General features: G+C 44.3%; 1 protein-coding gene across 3 annotated transcripts in view; it reads left to right on the forward strand.

Moving 5' to 3' along the window:
• LOC6612562 overlaps nt 1-15468 on the forward strand; it is a 44907-nt gene extending 29439 nt beyond the window's left edge. For 2 of the 3 annotated variants that reach the window (XM_032724479.1, XM_002037033.2), the window contains 3 exons: nt 8839-9132; nt 9798-9926; nt 10002-15468. In XM_032724479.1, the coding sequence (XP_032580370.1) occupies nt 8839-9132; nt 9798-9926; nt 10002-14423 (4845 nt within the window). In that variant the 3' untranslated portion in view covers nt 14424-15468. Of the gene's footprint in view, nt 1-3835; nt 4149-8132; nt 8605-8838; nt 9133-9797; nt 9927-10001 lie in introns of those variants that run through there. The other variant, XM_032724478.1, reaches the window with a different exon arrangement.
• Nucleotides 15469-19799: the final 4331 nt, after the last annotated feature.

Raw genomic sequence — 19799 nt, forward strand, 5'->3', positions numbered from 1 at the left:
CTGTAATTTTCGCTCGCACCCAAATAAAGCAATTAAGCGCCAGGGTCAGGTCAATTTTCCCAGTTGCCTGTCTGGCTTTTCCAGATTTTCCACCTCCGATTTCCGACTGTTCGCCTGCACCTTAATTGCCAACATGCAGCCTTGTCTGCCTTGGAAAATCATCATTTATTCACACGCAAGGTGAAAATCTGATCAGCTGCTCAAGTGCGTTTTGTTTTGTGATTTTCCCCAGGCTCAATGTTTTCCAGTCTTACTTTCCCAGGGAATGGGTAAAACCGAGGAAAAAATTAAATCCTTAGGTCGGCATGGCAGTCCCGAAAATGCAACATTCAATGACTCTACCTGACGGCCAGGTTCACACCCCCTGCACACAACCTTGCGTGTCCGGGGCTGTTTAGATCCTGTTCCCGGATAAGTCCTGGGCCACTGGTCACGCCTGTCAGGACCTTTGCCGGCTCTAGCGTGACCGGCACTCAACGCCTCGTTTGTCCTGTTCTCACCTCGTAAAACCTCGAATTAAACTCGAGTCAAGTGCAATTATGCAAATGCCACTAGATTCGTTTTAACTTGATATAATCTAATAGTTTTCCCTTCCGAAAACAGCTGCAAGATACGTAATTATAATGTTATAAGAACCTCTTATTTGCACAACTGCAGTTCACATTTCATTTGAGATAAACCAAAACGCAGCACTATATCGACTGACTTTCGATATTAAAAAAAAAGTGCATAATTACTCCAGAACGGGACAACCAACAAGTCATCGAAAAACAAAAAAGGTCATGATAGGCCGAACCGAAAAAAAAAACATGGGGACTCGAGAGCCATGAGGAAAACCATAAAACAGTCACCCTTTCAGGCGGCTCGTGCAATATACATACATATAGAAACCAGACCAGCGGATGATGATGATCATTATTATTATCTCGCTGATCATTAGCCAGAAGAGCAGAGTGGCAGAAAAGCAGAATAGGACCCAAACTCAAATATAGGCCCAAACGAAAACCCGGAGTAGCATCTTCCATCGTGCTAACCCCTGGGCAAGCGACAAACTCGTGACGTTCGGGAAAAACTCGGCCCGCCAGCAAACAAAAGGCTAACGACTGTACGCGACTGTACTTTTCGGGCCAAGACGCTCTGGCCACAAAAAAAAAAGAAAAACAGGGTGCACACTGTGGGCCCGCTCTCCGCAGCGTTTTCCCCTTCGTTTGTTTCGCTCCTTAAACATTGATGACGACGAAGTGGAAAGTGTTGGTGCCTCTTCTTCGGTTTGTTTTTGTTTGACTGTTTTGTTTTGACTGTTCTGCACCTCCATGCCGTCGTGTAGTGTGCCCCCAAACCTCCCGACTTGGCCCTGGAAACCATGGCTGCCACTTGCCCACTTGTTTGCTGCCACATATTAAACGAGAAATGAGAAACGAGAAGGGTTGCCCCTTTTGCCTTTCCCTTTGCATTTTGCATTATTTATACGCGGCCCGGCTAAATTAATTTTTACTCCACCTTTCCCGCGGGAAGAAGACTATTTAATTATGAAAATCGTCGCACTGAAGACGTTGGCCTTTTCGAGCTGGGAAACTCCCACGATTGCGATCGCATTTTGACCGTTCCCCACGCTGATTGTTTCACATAAGAGGGCTAAGAACTTCTTCTTGATGAAAAATCGTCTCGACAGTTTTCTCGGCGCTGTCATGCTTCAATGCACAATTCTCATTAGGAAGGGACTAGACCCAGACTTTTCATTCTGCATTTACAGAAATCCACACAACCAAAGGACAAAGTCATTAAAGTGAGAGGCAACCAAGAAGACAATGTCCTCTTTAGCAGGAAAACGATCCATCCAGGTCCAACCAAAGTCCATGCGGAAACAGACACTTGATGATCGTGTGCCAGTTGCATGGGCTTCCACTTATCGCCAAGCTCTGTTTGCCCTCCAAGTACATATGTACATGTATATGTATATGCATACTCCAGATTTGGATTTTTCGGGTACTCCATAATCTCGATGGCATCTAAAGCAAGTGCAAACAAACAGTCTTTTTTTTGGGGGTTTTATTTTTTAGTTTCATTGTTTGTTCAGAGCCACCATAAAAAGGAAATCCAAATTACCATGAACAAAGCAAGAGTGGGAGGTGTGTATTATGTACTATATAGTAGTGCTGGTAGTATGTACATACATGCATATGTAAGATGGGCACGAGTGCAGAAGGTGCTAATCGGAGATGCAGAGACAAATCCATTTCCATCATCGCCATATCTCCATCAGTGTGATTCACTCTTCAGCAACGATCAAAAAACCCATGTATGTACGTTGCCGATCTTTACGTTTAATTTTGTTAAGCTTTATTTCGTTTCTTCTGATTTTCGTTGTGCTTTTTTTATATGTCTTCAATTTATTCGATCGACGTGCGATACGAAGGTTTTTTATTCGTACAAAAATACGACAACTTTTTATTTACCGCCTTGGCAAAGAAATGCAGTCAGTCGGCGACAGAGAATCCATTAATTATTGAATAGTTTTCTCAGTTTTTGTTTGATATTTTAGGCAAGATCGCCTTTGACATATTAGAGAAAGAAACCTCAGCGTGTCAATCAATCAAAATGGCCCAGTGTTTTGTTTTCGGGCTATCTAGTTACTATACTCGCCAAATTGGCCAAAACGTTTTGGGTAAAGTTGATTGATCAGTTCTGTGTCTTGGCTAAAAAAAATTATAAAGGCTAACGACATTTCAGTTGGTGATCATCCAATATTTATCACTATATTTTATCTAACTCTGCCCTAACTCTCAAATACAAATGGAACTTGCTGGGTATTTTACATACACAGTTGAGTGACATTTGTTGCCTTGCATTTGTTATGCAAGTGTGTCCAATGCACATCTGCATCTTGGTCTTGTGTGCAGTTTACTCTGACCCAATCAATCAACTGACGTTACACCTTCGTAGTCTGGCCATGAGTCACTGCTTGACTCCAGTTTCGATGCCCCAACTCTCGCTTCTTTTTGAGTCATGGACTCGTTGGCGGGTGGATGGTCCTAAACTTTTGAGCCCAGAGAAGAAAGAGGCCTTTTGTTTACTCCTCGTTTTGTTTTTTTTTTTTACTTTTCGGCATCGGAGGCGCAGCATCTCCTATCTTACTTTTACCGCTCCACTCAGCTACAGCAAATACAACAAATTTGGGCTACAAGGTTTATGGACGATCGAATATATTAGGGCTTTCCATGGAATCGCTCGGGTTTTTTCGTTTCGTAGCGTTTGCACATGCGCACGCGTTTCTCTGGCGTTCCCGCTTTTACAGGATGACTCATGAATCTCAAGATCTGCAATCTGCGCCCCAAAGACAACCATGGCCACAGACTCCAAGCTTGGTCTTGGACCTATGCCTACCGTATTCTTGGGGTTCTGGTCTATTATTTAAGCTGCAAGATGATGCGGACTTTTCTATATACCGCTCTGGCTGCATTTGTCATTTTGACAAAGGTATATCCGTGGCAACATACAGGGTGCTTCGTCTGTAGAAATCTGAGAATGGAATCGTAGAGCTGAGAATCTCGAGAGAAGAGTGAGAGAGAGAGAGAGAGACGCTGGTTACCTGCTCGGGCAAGACATTTACCTGTTTGGCCTACTACAAGACAAACTCCCCCGTTTTCGAGTTCGGATTCGGTTTGGGTATGGGTTCGGGTTTTTGGTTAGGGTTTGCTCAGGTGAGTTCGCTGTTGATATAACTGAAGTTCTTGTTCCCCTGGAAAACCAGTTTCTCCGGAGAGCCAGCATTGCTGAGCACATTTCTCTCTCTCTCTCTCTCTCTCGTCGGATGGCCAAAAGCCAAGCGACCAAACGAGTTTCAGTTGCGATACATATTTCCCAGTCGGCGGACGTGTTTTCATCGGCAGTCGGTCGCTTTTGCTTCATCCACAAACCCCATCCAGAATCGAATCGCAGTGGAAATCAAAGTGAAGAATTGCGCGCGCGGCAAAAAATAACGCTGATTCCTAACGAGTTCAAATAAAACTGATTTTTTTTTGTGCCTTGTGCCTGCAAAAGTTTACTCTACAAACAACCAATACCACTGGCTAAGAGATCCAGAGTTGTGCTCAGATCGAGATAAATCACTGGATTACTTTTATAACTACAAAACAGAATATGCTTGCGTAAGTTGAAAACTTAAACAAAGCTCAAACAGAACTCAAGTTTTTGGCCAGTTTTGATTATTAGAAATGAAACAATGGAGTTTGGGATCGCAGCTCAATTCAAATGGAATTACCTGTTTCTTTTCCGTTGGTTATTGATTCTTTGATATTCGGCGAGCATGTGGGTCCGGTCCGCGTCAAAAATCATAGCGGTCCAAATGGCTTAAGACCGCCAACCGCCAACTGCCAACTTGTTTTTTCCTCACCTTTTGTGAAGATCTTTTGGTATGTAAATGCCTGGCAGCCCGCAGCCTTCGTGGAAACCTGCTACGAACAGGTACAGTGGGCACTCGCCTAATGCATTTATGCTGCTTATTAAAGATTAATCTGTGCGCCGCACGCAGGCTCTTTTTATATACTCTTACGTATGTACACACATATATCTCTTTCTCAAGACCCCTGGTTTCCCTAGGGAAAGTCCAGGGAAACACGCGATCTTCAAGTGCGATTTTTTCTTATATCCAAAAGGGGAGTGTTTTAGTTTAAAGTTTCAATTTGCATGGACTCCCCCCTGCACTCCACTCCCGCAATTGAAATGCAGGCCGTCAACCCGATGTTGGGCTCCTTCTTCTTTTGGCCCAAGCCATATGTCACTAGCCCAGCCATCATTATCATTATCATGGCTATCAGAATGCCGCGACTTATTCTCCTTCTTCTTGGACTCCTCTGTCCCAGTCGAATATTAAGCGGCAGATTTGTGTATTTATGGGTAATTCTTGGGCCTCCAACGCCTGCCTAGCATATGTAAACATGGGGCCACTTGAATACAGTCATTAGCCAACTACTTGGAAGTCGCCTCACATGCGGAAATCACTGCTACAGGTTGCCGTTGCAACACTCCCCTTCACCTTGCGTCGCACAGGAATCAATATGTATATATCTAGGATTTGAATATTAAAACGTATTTATGTACATCCATCCAGAGAGTTTTCTAAAAATTCTGCTTGTATTTTTCAAAGTTAAGCATTACGATATACTGAAAACTCTGCAGCCGACGACAAAGCATTAGAATAGTTTTTGCCATGTATCTCAGCATGTTCTATGGCTCATAGATCTGCCAGTCATCGCTTTTTCGCTGCTGGATTCTCGGTCTGAGACATCTGTAGCATGGAGTGCAAGCTGCTGGCGGCAGGTTGCCAGTTGCTAGTTACAGATTGCTGGTGGTGGGCTGTTGCACGTGTGGTGTTCCCACATTTGGCCAGATAGCCCAGGTAGACACACTCTTTGTCTCAATCTGGCTGAGAAAAAAGGTCAGTTCTGGCTCTTTGTTGCCGCTGTAATTGCGGAAGCAGATACATTCAGCTACAGCCAGCGTTTTGGCCCCCGCTTGTGGCTTAACAATTAAAGCCCATAAATCATCAGGCTTGCAAAAAGATAAATAATCATAAAGCACCAACAAAAACAACAGAAGCGAGCAACAATAATAAGAAGTAATAACAATAAATGAAAACATTTAGCTGCAGGCCAGCTTGTGTTGCCAACTCGTTTTGCATTCGACAACAGCTGCCCAAAGCCCTCAGTATCTGTATCTGTATCTCTAACTCTGGTGTGTATCTGCGATCTATGTACGCTTAGAGGTGTGCAAAGCCAAAGTCCCAAAGCCCAAAGCCCCGATCTATAAATAGTGTCGGTTGGGTTAGCGTCTGTCTCAATCTCAAGGACTGCCAGTTCGGTTTCCCCGCCAAGTGTCGCCTCATCGAATCTCGAATCTCGAGACTTGAGCGTAACTCGTGTTTCATGACATGATCCACAAAATGGAGGACAAGGCATCTGGATATTGCGATGCAATTTTGAAATAACGTTTTTTGGGAAAAGCAAGAGACTCTAATTTCAATTTGTTGGCCTAATCACCTGTATAATATCATTTTAATTCTCACACGTAACATGATTACAATCCATGCGGCTAGCGCCATTTTACAAACCACTGTCATTTTGTTGAAGACCCCTAGTAGTTCCATTCGGGGAGCTGCTCGCATTTCAAGATAAGCCCCTTGTGCTCTGCAGTTGCGCACTTCGCGCAAATCGTTGGCCAATTGCCGGCTAATTATGTACATGGCCTAAATGATTCGCCAACTTCCACGTTTGTGTGGCAACAGTGTGGTCCAGTGCCCAAAAGGCCCAAAAGCGGGAATTAAAGAGCGTGACGTTTGATTTTGTGCCCCGGACTAATTAGCATGCAACTGTTTTGTCCAATGAATGCCCAATTATACAACAACAATTGAGCAGGGCGGGAACGCCCATTTCGCTGCACTTTACCTGGAAAACGACAAGTATTAGTACAGCACTACCACTGGAAGTCCGAACTTCCGCTCGCCAACGTCGGCTTTTTCGCTTATTAAACATTTTCGGAGTTTCGGGTCAGAACGCTGGCCATAAAATCCAGAATTGTCACCCAGTTGTTGTTACTGCGTGTGGCACTAAAAAATACATAGGCCACGTTTATGGGTCTTTAGGCGGGCTTCAGCCATTGGCTCTTCATTTTTCGGGAAAGATAACATAGGTTTTTGAGAATTTTAGCTAAGAATGCACTGCTGATTGTAAGTTCACCTGGTCTCTACTTAATTGTGTTAATATTTGTGTGTTGTTTGTTGTATATTTGGCGTTGTTTTCTTTCTACTTGAACTTGAGCAGTCGCTCATGCGAAGTGCAAACTGATGAACTCACAACTCAAACTTCTTCCCCCGAATATTTCGTCCCTTTCACGATCTCGCTCAAAACTCAAACAGTTGACAAGTGTTAATTGTGCCGACTCCACTCCCAATTTCGATTCAAGTATTTCGTGTGCAAAACAGATATTTGCGTATTTATTTATGGGGATCGTGTATACGAGTATGCGAATAAGACACTTTAAAAATCGATTTTCAAATTAAAATATGTTATGTTTGTTATTCAAAAGGGAAAATTGCCCAGCATAAATACTTTTTTTTGCCCTTCTGACATGCTTAAGATGATAAACGCACGGTCTTGGCAAATAAACATACATACGTACGTGTCCGCAACAATAATGGCTTTTTAATCATTTTTAGCAAGAGAATTGTGCTCTGTGCATATCAGCCTGCATTTAATAATTTTAGGCCGACTCATTGTTCGTGTGTCGGGTTGCCGTTGCTTTGGCCAAACAATTGTAATTGACAGCAGAAAAGGCAAAAGGCGTTTACAGATCTCAGCCATATGTAGCATATGGCGTCATTCTGGGACCCCTAATGCCCCGCCGATGCCCTGGTAGCTCCATTAACTTGGACCTGCTGCTCCAGGTCTCGGGTTCCATCGAGTGGCACTTCATTTTCGAGGCGTCAGCGGTTGTCAGGCGGCAACATTAGACCGTTCTGCCGCTGTACCGCTCGGCGCTTACCGCTTACCGCTTAGCACTGCACATGCAATTTGCTGTTTTCAGCTTTGCAGCGTAGCAGTTTTGAGAAACCGCTTACTGACTTTTCTTGGGGCTGGAGAACTTTGTCTCGGCGGCTTGGAATATGGACCGGTTTGTTTTTTGCTGGCGAAACTTTCGATTGGCCGCAAATGAGGTCGAGAGCAGGCCAAAAGCGAAAGTCAAGTCCAGTCGAGTTGCGTTTAAGGCTTAGGGTAGGGTGTGCCAAATGATGGTTAAAAACCTGTCGCAGCTTTTATCGTACTAGTATCGACCCATGCGATATGCCAAGAAGTGCTCGTCTCGTACCTTTAATTGTCTCGAATCGCTACTAACTTCCTCCTTAATTGCTGGGGGTTGCAGATTGCAAATTGTCGTTTTTTGGGGGCTGACTTTGCACTTTAGTTCGCACTTCCGCTGGCTGACTTCCCCCTTTATTTAGTTTTTTTCTTTTTGTGTTTTCGAGCTGACTAGAGTAAAAAACACTTAACACCCTGCCTGGCCAAAAACTTGAGAACTGAATAAACAGGCGAGAGGAGATGTAAAAGCTAAGCAATTTTGTAAACCCATTTCCACAGTGCCATGTTGTGACTCTGATTACCGGATAACAGCAAGATGATCAAGTTCCGCTACAAAAGGAAAGAACCCACGAATGTGGTGGGCCTAGCAGCCCCAACTGGAGGAGCTGCAGCATTGGGATCAGGAGCACCCAGCACCCCGTGCACATCCCCAACATCACCTGTTTCCGTACCCGTTACCGTTCCCGTTCAAGCCCACCATCCGCATCCCCAGTTGGGGCACCTGATCAGCAACAATGGAGGGACCCTGCCAAGGAGTAGTCCCCGCAAATTGATCCTGGACGGAGCCGACAAGTCGGCCACTTTGACCCGCCAGCAATCGAAGCAGAAGTCGGTCAGTGCCTTGGCCAAAGTGGCCAGCAGCGTGGAATTGGCCGTAATGGGCTATAATAGCACTGGCAATGGCAATAGCAATGGTCATATCAACAGCGCGGGAAATTCGGAGAGGGATCGGTGCATCAATGCGGTTATCGTAAGTCTAGGGAGTAATATCACGTGGGGGAAGCTTTAAATTATCGACTTGTCTAAAGCCAGAAATGAAACGCACACAAGTGTACTCACATATTTTGTTTATTATTTAGTGTAACTTAGGAAATACTTTATATGAAATACATAATCACTCAGCATTGTCTTTCGAAATATTCTTAGCTATAGTCATTATTCTAAGTTGAAGTCTTCTAACCAATTTGTTCCCTTCTGGCAACAGGAACTCTTCCAGCAGCTGCAGACCAGTTCTGAGCCCGCCTTGTGCCCGGAGCCACTGCGTCGGGCTTTGGCCAGTGGTCCTTTGGCTGGACGCCGATTCCCACTTGGCTGCTTGGGCGATGCCGCCGAATGCTTCGAGCTCCTTCTCCACCGCGTCCACTCGCACATTTCGCCGGATGACGGCGACTCTTGCGAATCCTCCGCCTGCATCGCCCACCGAAGGTTCGCCATGCGCGTCATCGAGCAGAGCGTCTGCAAGTGCGGAGCCAACTCGGAGCAGCTGCCCTTTACCCAGGTACGCAATGTAACCATTTAACGAGAATCTTATAGGATAGGATTCTTAATGAAGGCATTAATCAAAGCTCCGACAGCAGTACGTACAAAGCAATGAACAAAGCAAATTTTACTCGGCGATTAAATGGAGTATATAGAGTTCGCTTTAAAGTTTTTAGTGTCAATTAGCCTTTTTTAATGCGTATTAAATCATTGTACAACGTTTTTGCAAGTGTAGCCAACCCGTTTGTCTGTTCCTCCGATTGAAGCCATGAACCGCAGAAACAATCGCCGATCGAATCAGAGCCAAACTCGTGGCGTGGGTTCCACCAGTTTGGCTCCGAGCACCTGCAACATACGATGTTGCACTTGCCGTGTCTTGAGTGTGATGAATGTCTTGAATGTCCGCGACTTTTCTTTCTGTCCGAGAACAGTTACTAGCGCGGCTGTTACCGATCTGGGCGGAGTAAACGGGTTATGGGACATTGCCGTGCACATGCAGATTGTCTGCGAAAAGCTGCTCGGACCAGTTGGTCCCTTAAAAGGGGGCATATAATCGATGGCTAATGCGTATATATCTCGGGGTGACGTCAGCGCGTGCCTGGAGAATCGCAGTGGGCGTATCACTTCCGTCTTGACCATATTCCGCTGTTAACTAATTGACTTGTGTTCTCCAATCACACACAGATGGTGCACTACGTCTCTGCCTCGGCTCTGACCTCCCAGAAAAGTTTGGCCCTGCAGTCTCATCAGCAACTGAGCTTTGGCCAGCTTTTAAGGGCCGCCGGCAACATGGGCGACATACGCGACTGTCCGGTGAGTTGTCAACTTAACAATTATCCATGCTGGCGGTTGAAACTCATATTGTAACTCTCTTGAATCCTAAAACAGAACACCTGCGGCGCCAAGATTGGGATTTGTCGGGCCCTGCTCAACCGACCAGAAGTTGTGTCCATTGGCATCGTTTGGGACTCTGAGCGACCGGCGGCGGATCAGGTTCATGCCGTCCTAAAGGCAGTGGGCACCAGCCTGCGCCTGGGTGACGTTTTCCACCAGGTCAGCGAGCCACGATGGGCCCAGCAGACCCAGCACGAGCTGGTTGGCATCGTTTCCTACTACGGCAAACACTACACCACCTTCTTCTTCCACACGAAGCTTAAGGTGTGGGTCTACTTCGATGATGCGAACGTGAAGGAGGTGGGGCCTAGTTGGGAGGGCGTGGTGGACAAATGCAGCCGGGGAAGATATCAACCACTCCTGCTGCTGTACGCCGTTCCCCAGCAGCCTTCGGTGGGCAACGGTGCAGGTGTCAGTCACGTGGATGTGGCCATGCCGGCGAGTGCTCCATCGAGTGCTGGCTCAGTGGTTCGCCGGGCAGTTACGCCCAGTCCGGAGAAGCCCAGCCTGGGCAACACAAGGAGGGCCATCACCCCGACTCCGCTGAGGACACCACCCAACGACTACCAGAACCTGAGTGTGATTCAAAAGAATATCTTTCCGAGCAATCTGGCAATGGGCACGGATGAAACAGATGCGTACATCAGCCGCAAAACGGTTGAACACGTGCTGAGTGCCCAGTACCAGAATTTGAGCGTAATCCAGGACAAGATTGGAGGCGGCAATGGAGTCGGTGTTGGCCAACAGAGCGTGGATAAGGATGGTGGCTTCCTGAGCCGAAAGCCCATCGAGGCAGTGCTGAGTGCCCAGCTGGCGAGGAGGCAGCACCTCCAACTTCAGCGCAGTCACAGTGCGGAGTCAAGCTCGGGCCACGCCTCCTCCAACGGCAGTTCTCCGCCCAGCGATGGACTTACAATGCCGGAGCACCTGAATCAGCCACGTCGTCGCGACTCAGGCAATTGGTCTGGCGATCGAAACAGCGCTAGTTCAGCCAGTTCCACGACGCTGGATAATCCCTATCTGTACATGGTGGCCAAGAGGGGAGTGGCAGCAGTGCCCCAGAGCCCCACGCGACATGGCTTGCCATATGACCCGGGCTACGACTCCTTTTCGCTAAGCTCCACGGACTCATATCCGCCGAAACATGCGCTAAATCCACAGCTGGCTAAGATACCGGAAGCAGCCATGGGCGTCGTTTCAAACGGAGGAGCAATGCCCCATGGACATGGCAACGGACAGCTGGCCTTGTCTGGGGACTGCGAAAAGCTGTGCCATGAGGCAGACCAGTTGCTCGAAAAGTCCCGACTGGTGGAGGAGTCGCATGATCTGGAAACAGCCCTGGTGCTCTGCAATGCGGCTGCTGGGCGGGCACGGGCAGCTATGGATGCCCCGTACAGCAATCCGCAGACGATGACCTTTGCCCGGATGAAGCACAATACTTGCGTGATGCGGGCCCGTAGTCTGCACCGGCGGATTCTGGTGGAGAAGGGGGCTGAAACAGAGGCTATGCCCGAACTGAAGCACATGCGCGAAGGGAGCACGAGTAGTGTTAAGCACGTGCGCCAGAATAGCAAGGATCGCACGTTAGAGAAGGAGCAGCAGCAGCTGCAGTTCCAGCAGATACAGCAGATCCAGCAGATTCATCAGATCCAGCAGCAGATCCCAGCCAGCATCGAAATATATGCCACGCTCCCGAAGCGCAAGAGTCCTCTGAAGGCCTTGGTCTCTGCGTCCGCGTGCGATGACAACGCTATCGAGTACGAGCAGGAGAAGCAACTGGCCACCAGTCCGGGAAAACCGGAGCGGGAGAGTCGCTCGCTGTTCGGGCGCAAGGACAAAGAAAAGGAGAAGCGGAGTCGCAGCGAGGATCGCAACAAGCTTACCCGTGAGTTCTCGCTCACCGAAACGCTTCTAGTGAATGCCAAGGACACGCTGAAGAAGCATAAGGAGGACAAAGACGAGAAAAAGGAGAAGGACAAGAGCGGCAAAAAGCAGCACAAAATCAGACGCAAGCTGTTAATGGGCGGGCTCATTCGTCGCAAGAATCGCTCCATGCCGGACCTCACGGAGGCGGTGGACGACTCGACGGCCAATGCCGGCATAACCCACCATCCACATTATCCTGCACAGGGCGTAACTACGGCGGGCACTCTCTTGGGTACCTCCGTAGACGACAGTGCCGTGGGATTGGGCAAACACGGCCACGGCATGAGCGGCTACATCTCTGAGGGACACTTTGACTACTCGGGGTCCGGGTCGGGCTCAAATTCGGGAGCCGGCAGCAATCCAAATCCGAATCTGGAGAGGAGCAAGCTGATGCGCAAGAGCTTCCACGGCAGCGGCAGGCAGTTGACCATGGTACCGAAAGTGGCTCCACCGCCGCCCATGCGAACCAGCTCCACTTTGACCCCACAGCAACAACAACAACAGCAATTTCACCATGAGGCCAACTTGTCCAACATCTCGGCCATGAGTTCAAACACCTCGATTAGCGAGGACTCCTGCCAGACGATCATCACCACTTGCGCGCAGGTTCACTCGGAGCAGAGTCCTCAAAAGGATTTGCAAATGCTGGTCGCTCAGGACGAGCTGCCACTGCCGCCCCCAATGGAACTGCCTCCGTACCCAAGTCCACCGCACTCTTCCTGCCATTCGCGACAGGCTAGCGAAGATTTCCCGCCACCACCACCGCCGGAACTGGATCTGGAGCCACTCAACCAGCAACTGAGCCAGCTGCAGGCACTGGAGGCGGCCAGTAAGCAGCAGCGCCAGCAACTTGAATCCCTCGAGGGCACCACCAGCATTTTGGCACAGCTGCAGCAGCGCCAGCATCTGCTCAAGCTGAGAAAGGAGCAGGCCAATCACCCGGGAGCAGCCACCACCGATGCCACCTGGCTGAAGGAGCTGCAGGCGAAACAGGCCAACGATTTGAGAGCCATGCAACGTAAGCTGGAGGCCTCGTCGCCATCAAGTGTCAGGGACTTGACCCATCGCTTCGAGCAAACCTCCATTCGATCCTACTCCTCGCAGGAGCTATTGTCCCAGCCGGGACAGTCTCAGCAGATGGGGCAGCTGCGCACCCAGATGAACGGGCTGCCAAACGGCAATGCAAAAATGGATGTGGATGAGGTGGACGCTATGCCGCCGGTGAGAAGCACCCTGCCCGCCGCGCTCACCGCCCACCAATTGCTGCCCAAGCCCAAGTACGAAATGACCCAATCGCAGATAGCAGAGGAGATTCGCGAAGTGGAGTTGCTGAACACGATGGTACAGCAGACACTGAATCAGAACGGAGCTGCCGCACTACCTAAGCGGGTAAAGAAAAAGAGCGTCTCCTTTTGCGACCAGGTGATCCTGGTTGCCACAGCTGGGAACGAGGAGGACGATGATTTTATACCCAATCCCATACTGGAGCGGGTCCTGCGGACTGCCCAGCATCCCAACGAAAAAGTCACTGCTCAAATGATCCAGCAGCAGCAGCAGAACATGATGCGATTGCAAACGGAAGCGCAGCCGCGACAACAGCAGCTGCAGCAGCTGCAACAGCTGCAACAACCATCGCCCATGTTGGGCAGACCAGCAGCAGCCACAGCAGATATGCAGAGATACGTCCAGAGGATGCAGCAACAGCAGCAGCAACAGCAGCAGCAGCAGCAACAGCAGCAGCAACAGCAGCAGCAACAGCAGCAGCAGCATCAACACCAGGAGTTGTACCGCCAGCAGCAGATACATCGCACTAGTATGAGCGGCATAGCCAGCCAGCAACACTTGCAGCAATTGGATGCACAGTACACTACCATGCCGCGTCCCTTGCATCATTCACAGCTTGGTAGCTACTCTGTGACTTTGCAGAAACACCAGCAACTTCAGCAGCAACAGCAACAGCAGCAGCAGCAGGCTCCGCAGCAGCTCAGCGTGGGCTACTTTAGCAATGGCAGTGTGGCGACTTCAGAGCAAGTGCCGCTGCCTTCGCCCTACCAGCGGGTGCCCCTGCCACATGGATACCAGCCTGCAGCAGCAGGACCCTACTACCCGCTACCCAATGCCCAGCAGCATCTGCAGCAGCAACAGCTGATGGCCAAGCCCGTGCAGAAAAAGGTGAGCTTTGAGCCAGGAACCAAGGGCGAAGCCGATTGCTTGCCCCCACCACCGCCGCCGCCGCAAAAGAACGGCTTGCCCGAGACCGGATCTGCAGGATCAGGACACCCTGGAGCAGCACCAGGGGCAAGTGTAGCGGGCGGCACCACATCGGCCGGCATCACCGCCATTCCCACCCGCGTCTACAACAATGCCATTGTGAAGGCTTCTGCCAAAGCCGTTGAGTGCAATTTGTGCCGCAAGCGGCATGTGATCGCACCGGCAGTATATTGCACCAACTGCGAGTACTACCTGCAGATGCTGAACCAGCGCAGATGATGATGATTCGACCCTCGACCATCGACCATCTCTAGTGCAACTTTCTAGCCGTACATGGAACCCGTTAATCTCAAGCATTACAATGCTGCCACGTCGCCAATAAGGATCCGCCAAGGATGTACATAGCATGCTTACAAATACGTAGGTGTAAGGATATAAAGTGTTGCCAGCTATCAGGCGAATTGCATGGACCCGGACTCAAGGATCAGGCGGAATGCGGAAACGGAGGGGAAACACAGTCCTTCTATGGTTCTACATGAGAAGTTCCCGCTGTGACACATAACCCACCCACTAATGCCACCACCACCCATCACCACCCACTCAATGCCAATGTCCCCAAGCACACGCACACAAGCATATTGTACACGCCCATTCATACCTACACATATACTTGCCCAGGAATCGTGCTAAAGCTTACCGATGCAGCGGTACCACCGAATGGGATTACAGTATAGTCCAGCCGCTGCATCGCTTACAAACTGCACAGTGCCACCCGTCGCCCCATTGGACATCGATCGCTTGACTAACTCCACATTTTTAAACACCCACAGCCTGACCAGTCGTCCGCCTCCATAAACCACATTAGTGTTTTTTGTTTCGACACCGAATTTTACTTACATTTTTTACCTAAGCTAACTAAATACGATTTATTTCTCTGTGTGAGACGCCAGCAGTTTGAAACTTGGTCGTTGAGCTTCCTTGTGCGTGCTGTTGTCCAACGACACTCGCATTCCCATTTTTTTTACATCTTTTTTTGTATAATTTTTAGTTTTACTCTAAATCAATTAAGGCATTTATTTTTTTATTGTCGTACTTAATTATGTTAAGAATATTTTTTGTGTCGTCTTGCATTTAAACGAATACGTGTATTTATAGTGTTAATATAACTCTTACATATAACATCAGTTTTATAAGATCTTATTTTTCTATAACATTATTAAGAGATACTTTGCGGCATATGAACAACGAAATAAGAGATGTAGAGCATCCACAAGAATGGGAAAAAATTAATATTTCTTTAAATAAATGCATAGAAACAAAATCATAAAGTCTTTTTCCTTTCTTTTTTTCTGTGGAGGCCCATAGCTCGATAAATTAGTAACAACAACATTTCCTATTAAGCGGCATGCACGTCCGGAATATTTTTGTAAGTTTAAATTTTTATTTTTTGAAAAGTTAATAAAATGTTTCTTTTAGCAACTAATATGTGTCCAAATGCGGATTTATACCTCCTTAAATTTGTAATAGGACCCTCTTCCTAACAGATATTAATCGTGGCAGTATTTATTTAAGCGATGATACCCTGTTTGGTCAAGTTATGAAGAAAATAAATATCTGTAAATATCCGATTTTTGGCAATTTATATTTTGTTTATTTTTGGTAAAAAATAATCTGTATTTTCTCAATAGCATTAAAAATAGTTGTCCCAAAGTGAAATGCCATACCTCGTTAAATTTGTAATAAAATTCCCTATCGACCTGTGTTCGGAAACGGAAATTCTATTTTTTTGCCATTTTTCGCAAATTTTAATGATGGTACCCCTTATCAAAAATGCGAAAATGTGTTAAAAATTTTATTTTTGATTATAATAAAAATAGTGATAGGGATAGTTAGCTATGTTTATTGGCAGCACAAAACAGTCCTCATTTTATCGGTGATATCTTTTTTGGCCAAGTTATGGAAAAAACGCCGTCTGTAAATATCCGATTTTTGGCAATTTATTTTTTGTTTATTTTTGGTAAAAAATAATCTGTATTTTCTCAATAGCATTAAAAATAGTTGTCCCAAAGTGAAATGCCATACCTCGTTAAATTCGTAATAAAATTCCCTATCGACCTGTGTTCGGAAACGGAAATTCTATTTTTTTGCCATTTTTCGCAAATTTTAATGATGGTACCCCTTATCAAAAATGCGAAAATTTGTCAAAAATTTTATTTTTGATTATAATAAAAATAGTGATAGGGATAGTTAGCTATGTTTATTGGCAGCACAAAACAGTCTTCATTTTAGCGGTGATATCTTTTTAGGCCAAGTTATGGAGAAAACGCCGTCTGTAAATATCAGATTTTTGGCAATTTATATTTTGTTTATTTTTGGTAAAAAAGAATCTGTATTATATATAGTTATATAGTTATAGTTGTCCAAAAGTGAAATGCCATACCTCCTTAAATTCGTAATAAAATTCCCTATCGACCTGTGTTCGGAAACGGAAATTCTATTTTTTTGCCATTTTTCGCAAATTTTAATGATGGTACCCCTTATCAAACATGCGAAAATTTGTCAAAAATTTTATTTTTGATTATAATAAAAATAGTGATAGGGATAGTTAGCTATGTTTATTGGCAGCACAAAACAGTCTTCATTTTAGCGGTGATATCTTTTTTGGCCAAGTTATGGAGAAAACCCCGTTTGTAAATATTAGATTTTTGGCAATTTATATTTTGTTTATTTTTGGTAAAAAAGAATCTGTATTTTCTCAATCGCATTAAAAATAGTTGTCCAAAAGTGAAATGCCATACCTCGTTGAATTCGTAATAAAATTCCCTATCGACCTGTGTTCGGAAACGGAAATTCTATTTTTTTGCCATTTTTCGCAAATTTTAATGAAAATGCGAAAATTTGTCAAAAATTTTATTTTTGATTATAATAAAAATAGTGATAGGGATAGTTAGCTATGTTTATTGGCAGCACAAAACAGTCTTCATTTTAGCGGTGATATCTTTTTTGGCCAAGTTATGGAAAAAACGCCGTCTGTAAATATCCGATTTTTGGCAATTTAATTTTTTTTTATTTTTGGTAAAAAATAATCTGTATTTTCTCAATAGCATTAAAAATTGTTGTCCAAAAGTGAAATGCCATACCTCGTTGAATTCGTAATAAAATTCCCTATCGACCTGTGTTCGGAAACGGAAATTCTATTTTTTTGCCATTTTTCGCAAATTTTAATGATGGTACCCCTTATCAAAAATGCGAAAATTTGTCAAAAATTTTATTTTTGATTATAATAAAAATAGTGATAGGGATAGTTAGCTATGTTTATTGGCAGCACAAAACAGTCTTCAATTTAGCGGTGATATCTTTTTTGGCCAAGTTATGGAGAAAACGCCGTCTGTAAATATCCGATTTTTGGCAATTTATATTTTGTTTATTTTTGGTAAAAAAGAATCTGTATTTTCTCAATAGCATTAAAAATAGTTGTCCAAAAGTGAAATGCCATACCTCGTTGAATTCGTAATAAAATTTCCTATCGACCTGTGTTCGGAAACGGAAATTCTATTTTTTTGCCATTTTTCGCAAATTTTAATGATGGTACCCCTTATCAAAAATGCGAAAATTTGTTAAAAATTTTATTTTTGATTATAATAAAAATAGTGATAGGGATAGTTAGCTATGTTTATTGGCAGCACAAAACAGTCTTCAATTTAGCGGTGATATCTTTTTTGGCCAAGTTATGGAGAAAACGCCGTCTGTAAATATCCGATTTTTGGCAATTTATATTTTGTTTATTTTTGGTAAAATTTGTCAAAAATTTTATTTTTGATTATAATAAAAATAGTGATAGGGATAGTTAGCTATGTTTATTGGCAGCACAAAACAGTCTTCATTTTAGCGGTGATATCTTTTTTGGCCAAGTTATGGAGAAAACGCCGTCTGTAAATATCAGATTTTTGGCAATTTATATTTTGTTTATTTTTGGTAAAAAAGAATCTGTATTTTCTCAATCGCATTAAAAATAGTTTTTCAAAAGTGAAATGCCCTACCTCGTTGAATTCGTAATAAAATTCCCTATCGACCTGTGTTCGGAAACGGAAATTCTATTTTTTTGCCATTTTTCGCAAATTTTAATGAAAATGCGAAAATTTGTCAAAAATTTTATTTTTGACTATAATAAAAATAGTGATAGGGATAGTTAGCTATGTTTATTGGCAGCACAAAACAGTCTTCATTTTAGCGGTGATATCTTTTTTGGCCAAGTTATGGAAAAAACGCCGTCTGTAAATATCCGATTTTTGGCAATTTAATTTTTTTTTATTTTTGGTAAAAAATAATCTGTATTTTCTCAATAGCATTAAAAATTGTTGTCCAAAAGTGAAATGCCATACCTCGTTGAATTCGTAATAAAATTCCCTATCGACCTGTGTTCGGAAACGGAAATTCTATTTTTTTGCCATTTTTCGCAAATTTTAATGATGGTACCCCTTATCAAAAATGCGAAAATTTGTCAAAAATTTTATTTTTGATTATAATAAAAATAGTGATAGGGATAGTTAGCTATGTTTATTGGCAGCACAAAACAGTCTTCAATTTAGCGGTGATATCTTTTTTGGCCAAGTTATGGAGAAAACGCCGTCTGTAAATATCCGATTTTTGGCAATTTATATTTTGTTTATTTTTGGTAAAATTTGTCAAAAATTTTATTTTTGATTATAATAAAAATAGTGATAGGGATAGTTAGCTATGTTTATTGGCAGCACAAAACAGTCTTCATTTTAGCGGTGATATCTTTTTTGGCCAAGTTATGGAGAAAACGCCGTCTGTAAATATCAGATTTTTGGCAATTTTTTTTTTTTGTATTTTTGGTAAAAAAGAATCTGTATTTTCTCAATCGCATTAAAAATAGTTGTCCCAAAGTGAAATGCCATACCTCGTTAAATTCGTAATAAAATTCCCTATCGACCTGTGTTCGGAAACGGAAATTCTATTTTTTTGCCATTTTTCGCAAATTTTAATGATGGTACCCCTTATCAAAAATGCGAAAATTTGTTAAAAATTTTATTTTTGATTATAATAAAAATAGTAATAGGGATAGTTAGCTATGTTTATTGGCAGCACAAAACAGTCTTCATTTTAGCGGTGAAATCTTTTTTGGCCAAGTTATGGAGAAAACGCCGTCTGTAAATATCAGATTTTTGGCAATTTTTTTTTTTTTTATTTTTGGTAAAAAATAATCTGTATTTTCTCAATCGCATTAAAAATAGTTGTCCAAAAGTGAAATGCCATACCTCGTTGAATTCGTAATAAAATTCCCTATCGACCTGTGTTCGGAAACAGAAATTCTATTTTTTTGCAATTTTTCGCAAATTTTAATGACCCCCTTACCCCCTTACCCCTTATCAAAAATGCGAAAATTTGTTAAAAATTTTATTTTTGATTATAATAAAAATAGTGATAGGGATAGTTAGCTATGTTTATTGGCAGCACAAAACAGTCCTCATTTTAGCGGTGATATCTTTTTTGGCCAAGTTATGGAGAAAACGCCGTCTGTAAATATCAGATTTTTGGCAATTTATATTTTGTTTATTTTTGGTAAAAAAGAATCTGTATTTTCTCAATAGCATTAAAAATAGTTGTCCAAAAGTGAAATGCCATACTTCG

Source organism: Drosophila sechellia, chromosome X (assembly GCF_004382195.2).
Source record: "Drosophila sechellia strain sech25 chromosome X, ASM438219v1, whole genome shotgun sequence".
In the NCBI taxonomy this organism is placed as follows: domain Eukaryota; kingdom Metazoa; phylum Arthropoda; class Insecta; order Diptera; family Drosophilidae; genus Drosophila; species Drosophila sechellia.